Raw genomic sequence first — 16,364 nt, 5'->3', positions numbered from 1 at the left:
CTACATGTACGTGGGGAAAACACAGAGGGCCCTTAGAACCAGAATTACAGAACATAGGAGTTGTATCCATAATCAGGACCCACGTAATCCGTTGGCAGTCCATTTCAGTGAGGCAAACCATCCAGTGTCCTCCCTGAAATACATTGGGATAGAACAAGTAAAAACTCCAAGAAGAGGAGGTGATATGAATGCCCTCCTACTCAGAAGAGAGAGTTTCCATATAATTACTCTCCAGACTCTCACACCCAGAGGCCTGAATCAGGAGTATGACATTAAACACTTCCTCTAAAAACATGTTTTTTGTAATTATAAATGTAGCCCAAAAATCCAATCAAGGGTGATGAATACCCCTTTCTAATGGTCTTATAATACTTTTTCCTAATATGTCTTTGCTTCCTTTTGTGTTATTTACATACTAGGGAGTTTTGTGCTCCCTTCAAATTTAAATTTTAAAACTTTTCCAATTTATTAAATATCTTTTTTATATGTGTGGAATCATTTTTACTATGGTCTGTATATTACAATGTATTGTATACAACCCCTAATTTTATTCTCTTGGCATCTTGTGTTAGGTTGCACTTGTTTGTTTCAGCACTTGCTATTTGTTGCAAGTCCCTATTGCTTTTTCTCTCTTCCCTGTGTACTTGTATGCACTTCTATACGACCCCTGGGTTGAGTAATCTGTATCAATTATGTTTGGATATGCTTCACCCTGAGAGGTGCTGATTGCACCACCCACACCAGCCACCCATAGAGCCTATTAGCCGATGATTGGCAGTTTATATATATGGGTGGGTGTCAGTCACCAAACATTTCTGACCTGAAGAAGATCCAATAGGATCGAAACGTTGTCCATTCTTGTTCCCAATAAACTATACAGCATGGAGTAAGTGTGCAGGCTCTACCTTTTTTCATTTATCTGAGCTCTTTTGCTATAGCCTTGCACCTGTATACGTGATGTGCGTATCATTTTTCCCTTTCAGCATTCTATGACATTTCACTCTATGACGTGTATAATGTTGATATACACGTATCTAGAAATGTGATAGTATGCAACATGTTTTTGGTTCAGAAACATGATATTCTACATATCCGTGGATTGCAGAAACGTAGATTGTGGAAACTTTAATCTGGCAACCAAGCTGTCCAATAGGGCTGGCTATACCATTACCAGTACCAGTACCCTTAAAGTGATACCGATACCAATAGAGGAGTACTTCATTCTTCTTCTTTTTTTAGACGCCATACTTTTGAATGTTTTGATGGCATCTCAGCACGCTAAACTAGTGGTTCTACTGTTTCACATCAAGGACCCCTAAACTGACACAAATTAGACCACGGACCCCCGTTTGATAAGACTTTGTCCCCATCTGATACGGTTTTTGCTTTTAGATGTTCACTTTACAGAAAGTGTATGAAACCCATGACCAAAATAGCCATACATTCTGTCATTGTGTTGCTATGTATGGAATTATAGTGAAAATAACTTTGAGAACAACTGCGCTAAACCGCCAACACCGTGCCACTGCCACATACACCGCTCGACTTCACCGCCACAGACTGTACGGGTTGTAGCTGCTGCGGTCGTGGCCCAATCACATATCACATTAAATCAAAGAACGCTTGCCGTGATTGGCTGTGAGCAAAACCATACAAATAGTAATTTTTTTCTCAAACTGTGTACAAAAAGGATCGAATACAGGTATCGTTTGACTGGAGATGTTTTGATACTGGGTCATTTTGGTCGATATTTTAAAGGTATCGAGTACTGATACAGCCTTAACTGTCCCCACCCCCAAAAACATCCATTTTAACTTATATTTAATTTTAAAATCTTAGTGAAAGAATCATGGGAGATTTTCTTGATACTAGTGATGTTCCTCATTTTGCCTTGTTTCAAGATACGGACACTTGTTAGACCCTGGAACACGTGAAACTGCAACTTTCAGTACCTCACTGTCACTGGCAGAATTAAGAAAAACATTTTAAGATTGAACTCATGACTGTCTGACATCTTTCATCACATGTTCTGATGGGTATTGGGTGGGTGATATGAGTGGGCGGGTGGGAAGAGGGCTCATACATCCTGGCTAATGTATTTCAATAATGTCATGTACCTGTATTGAATGAATGATGTCAATAAAAAGTTGATCACAATAACAAAAAGATTGAACATATGACAAAATAAATGTACCGCAGGTCTGGTGAGCTGAAAGATCTGAAGCAAAAATGTTGTAAAGTACCGAATAAACTACAGCTGTAGTTGTAAACTACATACTGCTGCATTGTGCCTTCATGAATGGCTGGTCAGGCGCGAGGGAATGTATGACTAACTATGCTGAGAAACTGAGAATCTGACTAATTCTGAACTTACAGTAACTAAAGAGCAGCTATGAGTAATGCGGACAATAACCTCCCATACAGGTGTAGCCATCACAGAGACATCACTTTTTTAAGGTACATTATGCATGGAAAAGACAATTGCTGCTCGCTATTTCTCTGCCTTTAAGGAGTGCCAATTTTATATTATAATACGCCTGTACTGCTTTAATCATCCGAGAAAGAATACGCTCCTGATAAAGGATTATAGATCGATCGATAGATCGGTCGGTCGATAGATCGGTCGATAGATAGATAGATAGATAGATAGATAGATAGATAGATAGATAGACAGATAGACAGATAGACAGTTAGATAGATAGATAGATAGATAGATAGATAGATAGATAGATAGATAGATAGATAGATAGATAGATAGATAGATAGATAGATAGATAGATCGATCGATAGATCGGTCGGTCGGTCAATAGATCGGTCGATAGATAGATAGATAGATAGATAGATCGATAGATAGACAGATAGACAGATAGATAGATAGATAGATCGATCGATCGATAGATAGATAGACAGATAGATAGATAGGTAGATAGATAGATAGATAGATAGACAGATAGATAGATAGATAGATAGACAGACAGATAGATAGATAGATAGATAGATAGATAGATAGATAGATAGATAGATAGATAGATAGATAGATAGATAGATAGATAGATAGATAGATAGATAGATAGGTTTGTGCACACTGCCAAAATATATAGTCTGCCTAAGGAATCCCACAGGGCTCATTAACATTGCTGTTTTGCTACATCTGAAAAAACCTTAAGAATTCCCAAACTGGTTTTGTCACTGTGCAGTCTGCCTCAAGGAGAAAAGGGTGGCATTCTAAATGAACCATGGTGGTGCACATTGAATTTTGTAATGGATTTATATTTTGGCCTGATGATTATTATGAACATGCCCCAAAAAACAAAAACAAACAAATGTTCCTGTCCTCCAGGACAGAAATATTGAGAAAAAGGTGTCATTCTAAATAAATGGACATTCTCCACCTGTGACATCACTTGTTGCTGGATGTTCTACTGGGTCTGACATCACAGGTGTACAGTTTCATTTCAGGAACAGTGGCCAACTGCTTTACCAAAATGATTCTAGATGCAGCTACGTATGTGTGGTAAAAAAAAAGGAAGAAAAAAATAGATAAAGAAAACCCCATTGCTATATTATACCCCTCCCACATAATGTGGTCTCCAACCTGCACCAGGCTCTTTAATTAAACATCCCAACATGTGACATTTCAAGCTACTACTCTTCTTCTGAAGAAGAGCAGCTGCCGTAGCTGGAACATCAGCTAACGGGGGCTACAGTGTGGGGACTTTTCTTTTATGCTCTCTTCTTTTGGTCCAGCACTTCCCTTGAAGGCTCAGGATCTGCATGACTCCTTCACAGTATTGAACTGTCGAGCCGGGGGAATATTACCGTCAAGCAGCAAGTAGCAAGCAAGTAGGTGACGTCAGGTCTAGGTCAAAGGTCATGGCCAAACTCAAAGCCCCTCTTATATGGGAGAGACCACCACGTTCCACACGTCATGCGCTCTGCACATGGCTGAACTCTATGAATGGAGGTGTGAATAGGGGAGATGTATTCCGCTGCAGTTACTCTACCCGGTATTTACAAAACAAAATCCCTCAAGGGAAAGTTCTGTCAAAAAAAACTATGTATCCTTACACATTTTTAAGTGGGTATTTGGAAATCCTGGAGCTTTCTTAGTGGGTATATACAGCATACCTGTGTATCACGTAGACTACACCACTGGTTGCGCGTGTTACCAAGCACACAAATCAGACCAAAAGGAGGATAAGATGCTCTGGAGTATAGCCTAGTAAAACAGTTCTAAGATAGAGCAATCAACATTAAATCTTTTCCATTTTCGAAAAAGGGACATTCATTGTTGCGGTTTTTTTACTTCACAGTAGCACCTTCGCTGAAGCTCAACTGGTCGTCAATTTATATCCCTAAATATTTAAAGGTCTTAAGTCTTTCGATGGTTACATTGTTTTGAGGTTTTTGAATTAGGACAGACTAAATGGGCAAAGATGGCTAATTAGTGGCCCAAATGAGTCAACACGGGTTCAGCACCATAGAGAGCTCCATTCGTTATACTGATGGAGCTCACCTGAGTAGAGGAGCAAAGCTGGCCTAATATGGGTCCAAGGTTACATAGGAATGTTGCTTAGTTTAGGTAGGGCCTACTTTTCCATTTCTTCCCCACCAAAAGGTCAAGTTGGGGTTTCATTCAAGGAACAAAACGGTTTTAGTTTTTGGTGGGGGGGAATAAACGTTGTTGCCTCTTTTATATTAATTACGACAACATTTTAGATTCACATATTTGTGCCTGTCTGTCTCATACTGTATTACGGTATATTGATTGTAAAGCGCTCACTCATTAGTTTACATTGTATTATGTGGGTTTACTGGCCTGTTTTGTCCTGTTGTGGGTTTCTTTATACATCCCGGAACTGGCATTGATGGTCAACCACAGAACCACTTCTTTCTAAACTCACTCAACTAGGCAATTTGTAGAAATATGTCAATGATGTCACTGAAAGTTGTGTAAAACAGGAGGATGGAAAGTTAGGCACACCCCCAAACAGTCACATGGCATATACCATAGAACAAACAACAGATTTAACAGGGAGAGCACATATATAGTCTACTTCCTCTTCCATCAGAGAGCTTGGTGTTATGTTTGTTTTGGGAAGTGAAATACAGATGCAAGACAAACATGGAACTCCCACTCTCGGTAACCCCCACACGGAGGGACTGGGCTACGTAATGTCCCGAGAGTCCAGCCGGTTCTTCCCCTGATGCCTGTACTGTATAAAGGGAACAGGTGTAACGGAGCAGAGAGCCACACATCACCACAGCAGTGACAGCTTCCCAGTCACTTCTATCAGGCTGTACTGACCACAAAGAACACACACTCTCTCCAGCATGGCTGCTCCTCGTCTCGCTCTGTCTGTGTTCGTGCTGCTGCTGGCTGTCATCACCCTGAGCCAAGGTAAGAGCCCAACACCTAAAACTCAGTGTGTGTGAGTGTGTGTGTGTGTGTGTGTGTGTGTGTGTGTGTGTGTGTGTGTGTGTGTGTGTGTGTGTGTGTGTGTGTGTGTGTGTGTGTGTGAGAGAGAGAGAGAGAGAGAGAGAGAGCTGATAGGGCAATTTATAGTAGGCTACATGACTATAACCCCTGTCTATCATCGATGTCCAATGGACACCGTCGTGATGATAGACAGTGGTCATTGTCGGTGGTTACCATGTAGCCTACTATAAACTGCCCTTTAGACCGGTCAGATCTGGTCCTGTCAGTGTGATCCACCTCTGAAATGACAGTATTTGATTGAGTACATGTTTATTGTGGAATTGGTCATTAGGCTACAGGTTATCTATATAAGAGCTTAACCTGAACTAGTTCTAATGGCATCTTTTGGTCAGATGCCACACAAATATGCATGAATGATAGTGAGAGTAGTACCCTCCTAGTTCATTCAGAGTTTTAGTTTGGGATTTTCTTTTTGAATGAAAATGATCCAATTGACGTGAAAAACATCATTGGATCACAGTCAAAAACGGGCTGAAGACGGCTCTGAAATGTTTGTGTCATTTGTTCCCTTGCTGCTGTTGCTTGCCATAATAATTCTACAATTTGTAAGAGTCTTAAAAACAGAATTTAGACGATGGGACGCTAGAACTCTCCTGCTTGATAGATCCAGACACATTGGTTGTGTACAAGAACTATGGTTCAAATTGAAAGATATTGAATATTGGCACAAAATATCAGCTCTCAGCAGCTTCAATTAAACAATTCAATAAAAAATCAGTAGCCTTTTAAAAACCCATACCAGTCGAACCCTGGTGTGTGTGTGTGTGTGTGTGTGTGTGTGTGTGTGTGTGTGTGTGTGTGTGTGTGTGTGTGTGTGTGTGTGTTGTATCTTGCTGAGATGTTCATTCTCAGGTGTTTGTTGGTAGGAATGCGTGGTCCTGGGCCGAAGAGATGCTGCTTCAATTTCGCTACGGTTCAGCCCAAAGCGAGAGTGATCGATTATTACAGGACCAGCCAGAAGTGTTCCAACCCTGGCGTGCTGTAAGTAGGGCACACTACACTACAGTATAACAATAGGCTGTTACTGGGTGTGTATAATTATTACCAACATCATCTAGATCAACATCTATCATTATCTACAGATAATCATCAATCATTATCAATATCTACACGTCAACATCTACAGTACATGGTCACTAACATCAATCACAACACCGGCATAATCTTCAACAACAGCATCTTCATCAACATCATCATCACCAACATTATCTCATCATCCATATCGAAAGAAATTTCTGACAAATCTGGCAAAGTTTGTATTTGTATTATAATAACACATCGTATCGTATTGTATTATAACATACTGTAATGTATTATAAAGTATCGTATTATAACACATCATATCATAACATATTGTATAACACATTACATCGTAGCATACCGTATTGTATTATAACACATCATATCGTATCGTATCGTATCGTATTGTATTATATAACATATCGTATCATATTATATCATATCGTATCGTATCATATTATAACATATCGTATTGTATTGTATCGTATTATAACATATTGTGGTCTCTGTGGTCATTGTTGATGTGGTCTCATCAGCACACTTCACAACATTAGGGGTGTAACCCCGGTGCCCTGGCTCAATTCCCACACAGGCTTTCCTTCCATCATGGCCACCTAATTATCCCTCATTACTTAATTGGCACATTCAGTCCTCAACTCTCCACCGTGATGCTGATGTGTGGTGAGCCTTCTGGAGCAAACTGGCTGCTGTGCATCACCCAGGTGGCTGCTACACATCGCTGGTGGATGAGTTGAGCCCCCCGTCCCCTGATATGTGAAGTGATTTGAGTATCTAGAAAGGCGCTATATAAATCCAATTAATTATTATTATTATCATTATTATAACATATCGTATCGTAACATATCGTGTAACACATCATATGTATTGCATGATAACATATCGTATTGTATTATAACATTGTATTGTATTATAACACAACGGATCGGATCGTATTATAACACATTGTATCGTATTGTATTATAACACATTGTATCGTATTGTATTATAACACATTGTATCTTATCATAATCATATTGTATCATCATCACCAACAACATCAATCCCAGTCACCATCGTCACCATCATGGGGCCTATACTCCCTCTGAAATGTTGAGCCTGTCTAACAGTCTCTTTGCTCCTCCCCTCCAGGCTGGAGATCCGGTCTGGTAAACGGCTGTGTGCCAGACCTTCAGACAGCTGGGTGCAGGACATCATCAGCAAGCTGGACAACATCCTCCCTGGAGAGAAGAGCAGCATCTAACCACGGCAACACCATATATGCACCACCAGAGCCACTAAGAGAGGGATTCGGTCCGGTGTGTGCATCGCGATGCTGCAACATATCTAACTAAACTAACAACTGTTGACTGCAAATATGTAACTACCTTTCTGTCTATGTTGCCATATAAGAACCTATACGCTAGATTCTGATTTATATTTAAAAATATGCTGAATAATTGTGAATAATACTGTATATCCTGGCAAGCTGCTTCAAGTACATGTATAATAATGTCCTGGGATGAGCACGTACAGTTGATTTGAAATATTAGTAAATACATTCATAAATAATGCATATTGGGATTAGCACATATTTTAAAATAGACTCTTGGATAATAATAAGAAAGATTTACACACATTCCATATTGTATTTTTTTTATATATTTTTGTAATACTAACTTATTTTATCTGTGTCAAAACATAACATAGGCCTACAAGTTATTCAAATGTGTGTAATATAGGGAGCCTATGTTTTTGTGTGGGTGTTTATACTGTACAACATTGTTGCACAATTGACTTATACAGAAAAAAACTGAAACACCCCTTGGCATCATCAATACAATATAAGCTATCAGCTTGACCACTATAGACTGAACCACTGTGAGCTATTTGTCAGGTCTTATATATCTGAATGTACAACCAGATGAAAATAACATAACGAATGTTGCTGTTAGTTGATGGAATGTGTCATGTGACTAGAAGAGTGATGTGTGTAATATTTACAAATTACAATCATGCTTTAAAGTGTTAAATTCTGTATGCTTCGGGTCTATACTCTCTTACTGGATTAAATAAAGCATGTGAAAGTCTGCCGCTGCATCAATTGACTTTGTAACCTGATAACACACTTTTCGTTCTGCCACTAGAGTCAAGTCAAGTCAAGTCAAGTTTATTTGTATAGCCCTAATTCACAAGCATGTCCCAGAGGGCTTCACAGAAAATATGTCTAGCTAATTCTAGCTGACACAACATTTGCAAATTACAGAATAAAGATAACACATTGAACAATTGATAGAGAAATATAGAAAATATAGGAATATAGGAGAGAGCAGAGGAGAGAGCAGGAGAAGGGAGCTGGCAGGGGGAATGTGAGAGAGTGATGGGGTGGGGAGGGAATGGGAAATGTTGGAGAGTATTCATTCATTTACTCATTCATTCAATCTTTATTTAAACTCGAAAATTAATTGAGGACAAGCCTCATTTGCAATGATGTCGAGTATTACACAATACCCCCCCCCCCAAAAAAGAAAAACATACATAATAAATACAGTAAATGTACAAAATGCAAACATAATAAATGGTAAACATATAAAGTGTGTACGGTCAACCAAAACAAGTGCAGGTTATGGTGGTGGAATGGTTGGTGATCAGAGATTTAAGCTGACCGAAAGATACCAGGGTATTGAGTTTTTAGTGTTTGTTGAATGGTGTTCCATGTATGAGGTGCACAGTAGTTAAAAGCAGTTTTTCCAAGTTCCGTATGAACTCTTGGTATCATAAGAGTGAGCCAGTTGGTGGCACGTGTGCTATAGTAGCCAGATTTCCACTTCAGTAACGAAGTGAGGTAATTTGGGCAGTCTCCAATTAAGGCTTTATATAAAACAAATGCCAGTGCAATTTTCGCCTTTGTGCTACGAACACCAGCCAACTCTATTATATAAAACACAGTGATGAGTATCATATTTATCACCGGTGATAAATCTAATGGCTGAGTGATATACAGAGTCTAGGGGCTTAAGAATAGAAGCAGAGGCGTGTCTGTAAATCACATCCCCGTAATCCAATACAGACAGAAAAATTGCTCCAATCACTCTTTTCCGACTAATCATCTGGAAGCTGGCTCTGTTCCTATACAGGAATCAAATTTTTTGCCTCAGTTTACTGGCAAGAGTGTCCACATGATATTTAAAATTAAGTTGTGTTCATCCAGCCAGATACCAAGATATTTATATTCTGGGACTCTCTCAATATTAGATCCATCTACAGTAGATATATGCAAGTTGTTATAAACAATGTCTTTGGCCCGAGAGAACAGCATAAATTTGGTCTTACTAGCATTAAGCACCAATTTAAGATTTATAAGGGCATCCTGCAAGGCACTAAAGGTGATTTGCAGATTCTCAGTGGTCAATTTCACAGAATAGATAATAGTGTCATCCACGTATAGATGACACTGACAACCACTAAGTGAAGAAACAATATTATTAATATAAACAGTAAATAAGACAGGGCCCAGGATTGAACCTTGAGGGACACCTTTAGTAATGGACAGAAACTCTGACTGAGCAGTTCCTGTTTATACACATTGTTGCCTCTCAGACAAATAGTTTTTAAACCAACTACAAGCATTTGCATGAAGGCCAATATCACACAATCTTTTTAATAGAAGGGAATGGTCAACCGTATCAAATGCCTTTGAAAGATCTACAAACAGGGCAGCACAATGTTTTTGCTTGTCAAGGGCAGATACAATGTCATTTATGACTAAAGTGGTGGCAGAGATTGTGCTATGGTTTTCTCTAAAGCCTGATTGATGTGGGGTCAATATGGAGTATTTAGAAAGGTTCCAGGATTTTTGATAGACAGGACAGTTTGGATATTGGTCGATAATTATTTAGGTCACTTTTATCTCCTCCTTTATGCAAGGGGGTTACATGGGCTGTTTTCCAGGCTATAGGGACTGTACCTGTTAACAGAGAAAGATTAAAAATATGTGTTACCTGTTCTGAGATCAAGGGTGCAGCCAATTTAAGGAAAAAGGGGGGTAGATTATCCTCTCATGTTGATTTCCTGGTGTCAATTGATTGTCAAGCTTCTAAAACAAGATTATTTGTGAGGGGCTGGAAATGGAATTGGGGTATAGGAGGTGGGGAAGGAGCAGGGGAAGGGGGAAAGAGGAGAGAGCAGGAGAGGGGAGGGGGGAGGGAGAGCAGGGGGATGTGGGGGAGAAGAGAGCAGGGAGAGGGAGGAGGTGGGGAGAGAATGGGAAATGTGGGGGAGGAGAGAACGGAGAAGGAGAGGTGGGGAAAGTTAAGTAGCAGGGGAAGGGGGAAAGAAAGAGAATGGGTGCCATGCTTTAAAATGGAGTGGATGCCATGCTTTAGAAAAGTGGAGGGGGGGGGGGGGGCTTCGGGAACGGGAGGAGGTGGGGAGGGAGAGCAGGGGAGTATGAGAGACAATATGGAGAGAACAGGGAAAGGAGGGCTAACTGACACAACAGTAACAAATTACAATAGTAATAATAATAACACATCAAACAATCATATGATAGAGAAATATAGACACACATTTTACAAACGGACATATGACGATTTCTTTGCAACCAAACTATGCTTAACTTAATTTGCTGCAAGCCTTTAGTAGTGAATCCCTTTGCCAAATAAACACATGTTCATAGAGCTTATGGGTGCCTCGCTTTAGGGTAGAATGGGTGCCATGCTTTAAAATAGTGGCGTGATAGTGAGAGGGGATAGAATGGGTGCCATGCTATGGAGTAGAATGGGTACTATGCTTTAGAATAATGGGGGAAGGGGGGAAGAGGAGAGCGCAGGAGAGGGGAGGAGGGAGGGAGAGCAGGGGGATGTGGGGGAGGAGAGAGCAGGGAGAGGGAGGAGAGAATGGGAAATGTGGGGGAGGAGAGAACGGAGAGGGAGAGGTGGGAGGGTGCAGGGGAGGGAGAGCAGGGGGAATGTGAGAGAGGAGAGAGCAGGAAGTGACATGGAATGGGGAAAATTGGGGAGGAGAGGAGGAGGGGAAGGAGCAGGGGAGGGGAGAAAGAGGAGAGAGCAGGAGAAGGGAGGGGGGGGAGCGGTGGGATGTGGGGGAGGAGAGAGCATGGAAAGAGAGGAGGTGGGGAGGGAATGGGAAATGTGGGAGAGGAGAGAACGGGAAGGGGGAAGTGGGGAAGGAGCAAGGGAAGGGGAAAAGAGAAAGAGAGGGAGGGGAGAAGATCAGACAAACTGACTACTCTAGACATTAACCAGAACTAACTAGGACACAGGGGATCTAGTTAATCTACAGCCTAGTCTGGCCTGTCCTATTCTGCTCTAGTCTGAATCTTAGCCTGAACACTATAACAGGTCTACAGCCTATAGTTAGGCTGTAGCTAATCTATCGCCTACCTAAGCTATTCTAACCTACCGGCAGCCCTCGACCAGTGATGGTGAGCACCGATGCCCCCCACCCCGGCCGCCGCCCCCACACACATAAGGCATGGGAGAGAAGGCCAGGCCGGGACACAGCGGCACCCCCTCACCCCCAGTGCACGCAAGAAAACCTTTCCACCACATGGATTGCCACATGGATTGCCACAGCTCAGCGTCCAGAACACTATACCTATTTCAGTTACTCAGTGACTTGGCTGAGGAGGAACCTTGTGAGGCCGATGTACTGTAGGGGTCCAGCTATGGACTCCATCTGGGGACCCCCCTAGAGAGCGCACCTAGACCATTTACCCAGTTAAATCTACTAGAAACCCATTTAAAAGGTCATGATTTGTTGGGGTTGGGGTTAGGGTTAGAAGCGGGGTTAGGTCCATCAATATTGTTCGGTATTTGCAAAACAAAATCACAGAAGTGAAAGTTCTGTCAAAAAACGATGTATCCTCCTTAGACATTTTTAAGTGGGTATTTGGAAATCCTGGAGCTTTCTTAGTGGGTATATACAGCATACCTGCGTATCACGTAGACTACACCACTGGTTGCGCATGTTACCAAGTACACAAATCAGACCAAAAGGAGGATAAGATGCTCTGGAGTATAGCCTAGTAAAAAAGTTCTAAGATAGAGCAATCAACATTAAATCTTTTCCATTTTCGAAAAAGGGACATTCATTGTTGCGGTTTTTTTACCTTCACAGTAGTACATTCATTGAAATTGAACTGGTCGTCAATTTATATCCCTAAGTATTTATAGGTCTTAAGTCTTTCAATGGTTACATTGTTTTGAGGTTTTTGAATTAGGACAGACTAAATGGGCAAAGATGGTTAATTGGTGGCCCAAATGAGTCAACACGGGTTCAGCACCATGGAGAGCTCCATTCGTTATACTGATTAAGCTCACCTGAGTAGAGGAGCAAAGCTGGCCCTAATATGGGTCCAAGGTTACATAGGAATGTTGCTTAGTTTAGGTAGGGCCTACTTTTCCATTTCTTCCCCACCAAAAGGTCAAGTTGGGGTTTGATTCAAGGAACAAGACAGTGTCAGTTTTAGTTTTTGGTGAGGGGGAATAAACCTTGTTGCCTCTTTTATATTAATTACGACAACATTTTAGATTCACATATTTGTGCCTGTCTGTCTCATACTGTATTACGGTATATTGATTGTAAAGCACTCACTCATTAGTTTACATTGTATTATGTGGGTTTACTGGCCTGTTTTGTCCTATTGTGGGTTTGACCATCGCTGGTCAACCACAGTACTTCATTAAACCGAGCTTCCGTGGAACGCTACTTCTTTCTAAAAGACACTCGCTTACTCACTCAATTAGGCAATTTGTAGAAATATGTCAATGATGTCACTGAAAGTTGTGTGAAACAGGAGGATGGAAAGTTAGGCACACTCCCAAACAGTCACATGGCATATACCATAGAACAAACAACAGATTTCACAGGGAGAGCACATAGTCTACTTCCTCTTCCATCAGAGAGCTTGGTGTTATGTTTGTTTTGGGAAGTGAAATACAGATGCAAGACAAACATGGAACTCCCACTCTCGGTAACCCCCACACTTAGGGACTGGGCTACGTAATGTCCCGAGAGTCCCGCCACTTCTTCCCCTGATGCCTGTACTGTATAAAGGGAACAGGTGTAACGGAGCAGAGAGCCACACATCACCACAGCAGTGACAGCTTCCCAGTCACTTCTATCAGGCTGTACTGACCACAAAGAACACACACTCTCTCCAGCATGGCTGCTCCTCGTCTCGCTCTGTCTGTGTTCGTGCTGCTGCTGGCTGTCATCACCCTGAGCCAAGGTAAGAGCCCAACACCTAAAACTCGGTGTGTGAGTGTGTGTGTGTGTGTGTGTGTGTGTGTGTGTGTGTGTGTGTGTGTGTGTGTGTGTGTGTGTGTGTGTGTGTGTGTGTGTGTGTGTGTGTGTGTGTGTGTGTGTGTGTGTGTGTGTGTGTGTGTGTGTGTGTGTGTGTGTGTGTGTGTGTGCGTGTGTGTTGTATCTTGCTGAGATGTTCATTCTCAGGTGTTTGTTGGTAGGAATGCGTGGTCCTGGGCCGAAGAGATGCTGCTTCAAATTCGTTAAGGTTCAGCCCAAAGCGAAAGTGATCGATTACTTCAGGACCAGCCAGAAGTGCTCCAACCCTGGCGTGCTGTAAGTAGGGCACACTACAACAATAGGCTGTTACTGGGTGTGTATAAATATTACCAACATCATCTAGATCAACATCTATCATTATCTACAGATAATCACCAATCATTATCAATATCTACACGTCAACATCTACAGTACATGGTCACTAACATCAATCACAAGACCGGCATAATCTTCAACAACATCACCTTCATCAACATCATCATCACCAACATTATCTCATCATCCATATCGACAGAAATTTCTGACAAATCTGGCAAAGTTTGTATTTGTATTATAATAACACATCGTATCGTATCGTATTGTATTATAACATATTAGAACGTATTATAAAGTATCATATTATAACATATCGTATTGTATTGTATCGTATTATAACATATTGTGGTCTCTGTGGTCGTTAAAGATCCCATCTGCACTCTTCACAACATCAGGGGTGTAACCCCGGTGCCCTGGCTAAAATTCCCACACAGGCCTTCCTTCAATCATGGCCACCTAATCATAGCCTAGGTAAACCCAGCCCCCACGTGACCTGCTCTCTCAGTTCCCAGTCACATAGTGACTGACAACAGGTCTGAGAGCAGGTCACGTGGGGGATGGGTTTACCCAGGCTAACCTAATCATCCCTCATTACTTAATTGGCACATTCAGTCCTCAACTCTCCACCGTGATGCTGATGTGTGGTGAGCCTTCTGGAGCAAACTGGCTGCTGTGCACCACCCAGGTGGGTGCTACACATCAGTGGTGGATGAGTTGAGCCCCCCATCCCCTGATATGTGAAGCGATTTGAGTATCTAGAAAGGCGCTATATAAATCCAATTAATTATTATTATTATCATTATTATAACATATCGTATCATAACATATCGTATCATAACATATCGTATCATCACATATCGTATCGTAACATATCGTGTAACACATCATATGTATTGCATGATAACATATCGTATTGTATTATAACATTGTATTGTATTATAACACATCGGATCGGATCGTATTATGACACATTGTATCGTATTGTATTATGACACATTGTATCGTATTCTATTATAACACATCATATCATATTATAATGTATTGTATAGTAACACATTGTATCATATTGTATTAACATTGTATTGTATTATAACACATCAGGATCGGATCGTATTATAACACATTGTATCGGATCGTATTATAACACATTGTATCTTATCATAATCATATTGTATCATCATTCATCATCACCAACAACATCAATCCCAGTCACCATCGTCACCATCATGGTGCCTATACTCCCTCTGAAATGTTGAGCCTATCTAACAGTCTCTTTGCTCCTCCCCTCCAGGCTGGAGATCGTGGCTGGTAAACAGCTGTGTGCCAGACCTTCAGACAGCTGGGTGCAGGACATCATCAGCAAGCTGGACAGCAGTAACATCCTCCCTGGAGAGAAGAGCAGCATCTAACCACGGCAACACTATATGCATCACCAGAGCCACTGAGAGAGGGATTCGGTCCGGTGTGTGCATCGCGATGCTGCAACATTTCTAACTAAACTAACAACTGTTGACTGCAAATATGTAACTACCTTTCTATCTATGTTGCCATATAAGAACCTATACGCTAGATTCTGATTTATATTTCAAAATATGCTGAATAATTGTGAATAATACTGTATATCCTGGCAAGCTGCTTCAAGTACATATATCAATGTATAATAATGTCCTGGGATGAGCACGTACAGTTGATTTGAAATATTAGTAAATACATTCATAAATAATGCATATTGGGATTAGCACATATTTTAAAATAGACTCTTGGATAATAATAAGAAAGATTTACACACATTCCATATTGTATTTTTTTAATATATTTTTGTAATACTAACTTATTTTATCTGTGTCAAAACATAACATAGGCCTACAAGTTATTCAAATGTGTGTAATATAGGGAGCCTATGTTTTTGTGTGGGTGTTTATACTGTACAACATTATGCACAATTGACTTATACAGAAAAAAAAAACTGAAACACCCCTTGGCATCATCAATAGAATATAAGCTATCAGCTTGACCACTATAGACTGAACCACTGTGAGCTATTTGTCAGGTCTTATATATCTGAATGTACAACCAGATGCAAATAACATAAAGAACGTTGCTGTTAGTTGATGGAATGTGTCATGTGACTAGAAGAGTGATGTGTGTAATATTTACAAATTACAATCATGTTTTAAAGTGTTAAATTCTGTATGCTTCGGGTCTA

General features: G+C 40.8%; 2 protein-coding genes across 2 annotated transcripts; both read left to right on the top strand.

Annotated features, from left to right (window-relative positions):
- The first annotated feature begins 5,263 nt into the window (after positions 1–5,263).
- LOC310793224 (C-C motif chemokine 4-like) lies at positions 5,264–8,587 on the top strand. Its single transcript, XM_083654987.1, has 3 exons — positions 5,264–5,401; positions 6,367–6,481; positions 7,670–8,587. The coding sequence occupies exons 1-3, from the start codon at positions 5,335–5,337 to the stop codon at positions 7,779–7,781; spliced, it is 294 nt and encodes a 97-aa protein (XP_083511113.1). The 5' UTR covers positions 5,264–5,334; the 3' UTR covers positions 7,782–8,587.
- Positions 8,588–13,632: 5,045 nt separating this feature from the next.
- Positions 13,633–16,364, top strand: LOC310793223 (C-C motif chemokine 3-like). The gene is made up of 3 exons (XM_083654986.1): positions 13,633–13,769; positions 14,005–14,119; positions 15,450–16,364. Exons 1-3 carry the CDS (start codon positions 13,703–13,705, stop codon positions 15,565–15,567), a joined length of 300 nt encoding a protein of 99 aa, XP_083511112.1. The 5' UTR covers positions 13,633–13,702; the 3' UTR covers positions 15,568–16,364.

Source organism: Poromitra crassiceps (assembly GCF_964638095.1).
Source record: "Poromitra crassiceps genome assembly, chromosome: 18".
NCBI classification, from domain to species: Eukaryota; Metazoa; Chordata; class Actinopteri; order Beryciformes; family Melamphaidae; genus Poromitra; species Poromitra crassiceps.
Note: the sequence above shows the minus strand (reverse complement) of the source record. Positions and strands in the feature narration are given on the sequence as shown.

What these genes read in the sequence shown, in the direction of transcription:
- LOC310793224 (XM_083654987.1), top strand. Translation starts at nt 5,335, where the DNA reads ATGGCTGCTCCTCGTCTCGCTCTGTCTGTGTTCGTGCTGCTGCTGGCT. An exon ending in TGTCATCACCCTGAGCCAAG is followed by an intron (nt 5,402 to 6,366) that starts GTAAGAGCCCAA and finishes GTTTGTTGGTAG; the next exon opens with GAATGCGTGGTCCTGGGCCG. An exon ending in TGTTCCAACCCTGGCGTGCT is followed by an intron (nt 6,482 to 7,669) that starts GTAAGTAGGGCA and finishes CCTCCCCTCCAG; the next exon opens with GCTGGAGATCCGGTCTGGTA.
- LOC310793223 (XM_083654986.1), top strand. Translation starts at nt 13,703, where the DNA reads ATGGCTGCTCCTCGTCTCGCTCTGTCTGTGTTCGTGCTGCTGCTGGCT. An exon ending in TGTCATCACCCTGAGCCAAG is followed by an intron (nt 13,770 to 14,004) that starts GTAAGAGCCCAA and finishes GTTTGTTGGTAG; the next exon opens with GAATGCGTGGTCCTGGGCCG. An exon ending in TGCTCCAACCCTGGCGTGCT is followed by an intron (nt 14,120 to 15,449) that starts GTAAGTAGGGCA and finishes CCTCCCCTCCAG; the next exon opens with GCTGGAGATCGTGGCTGGTA.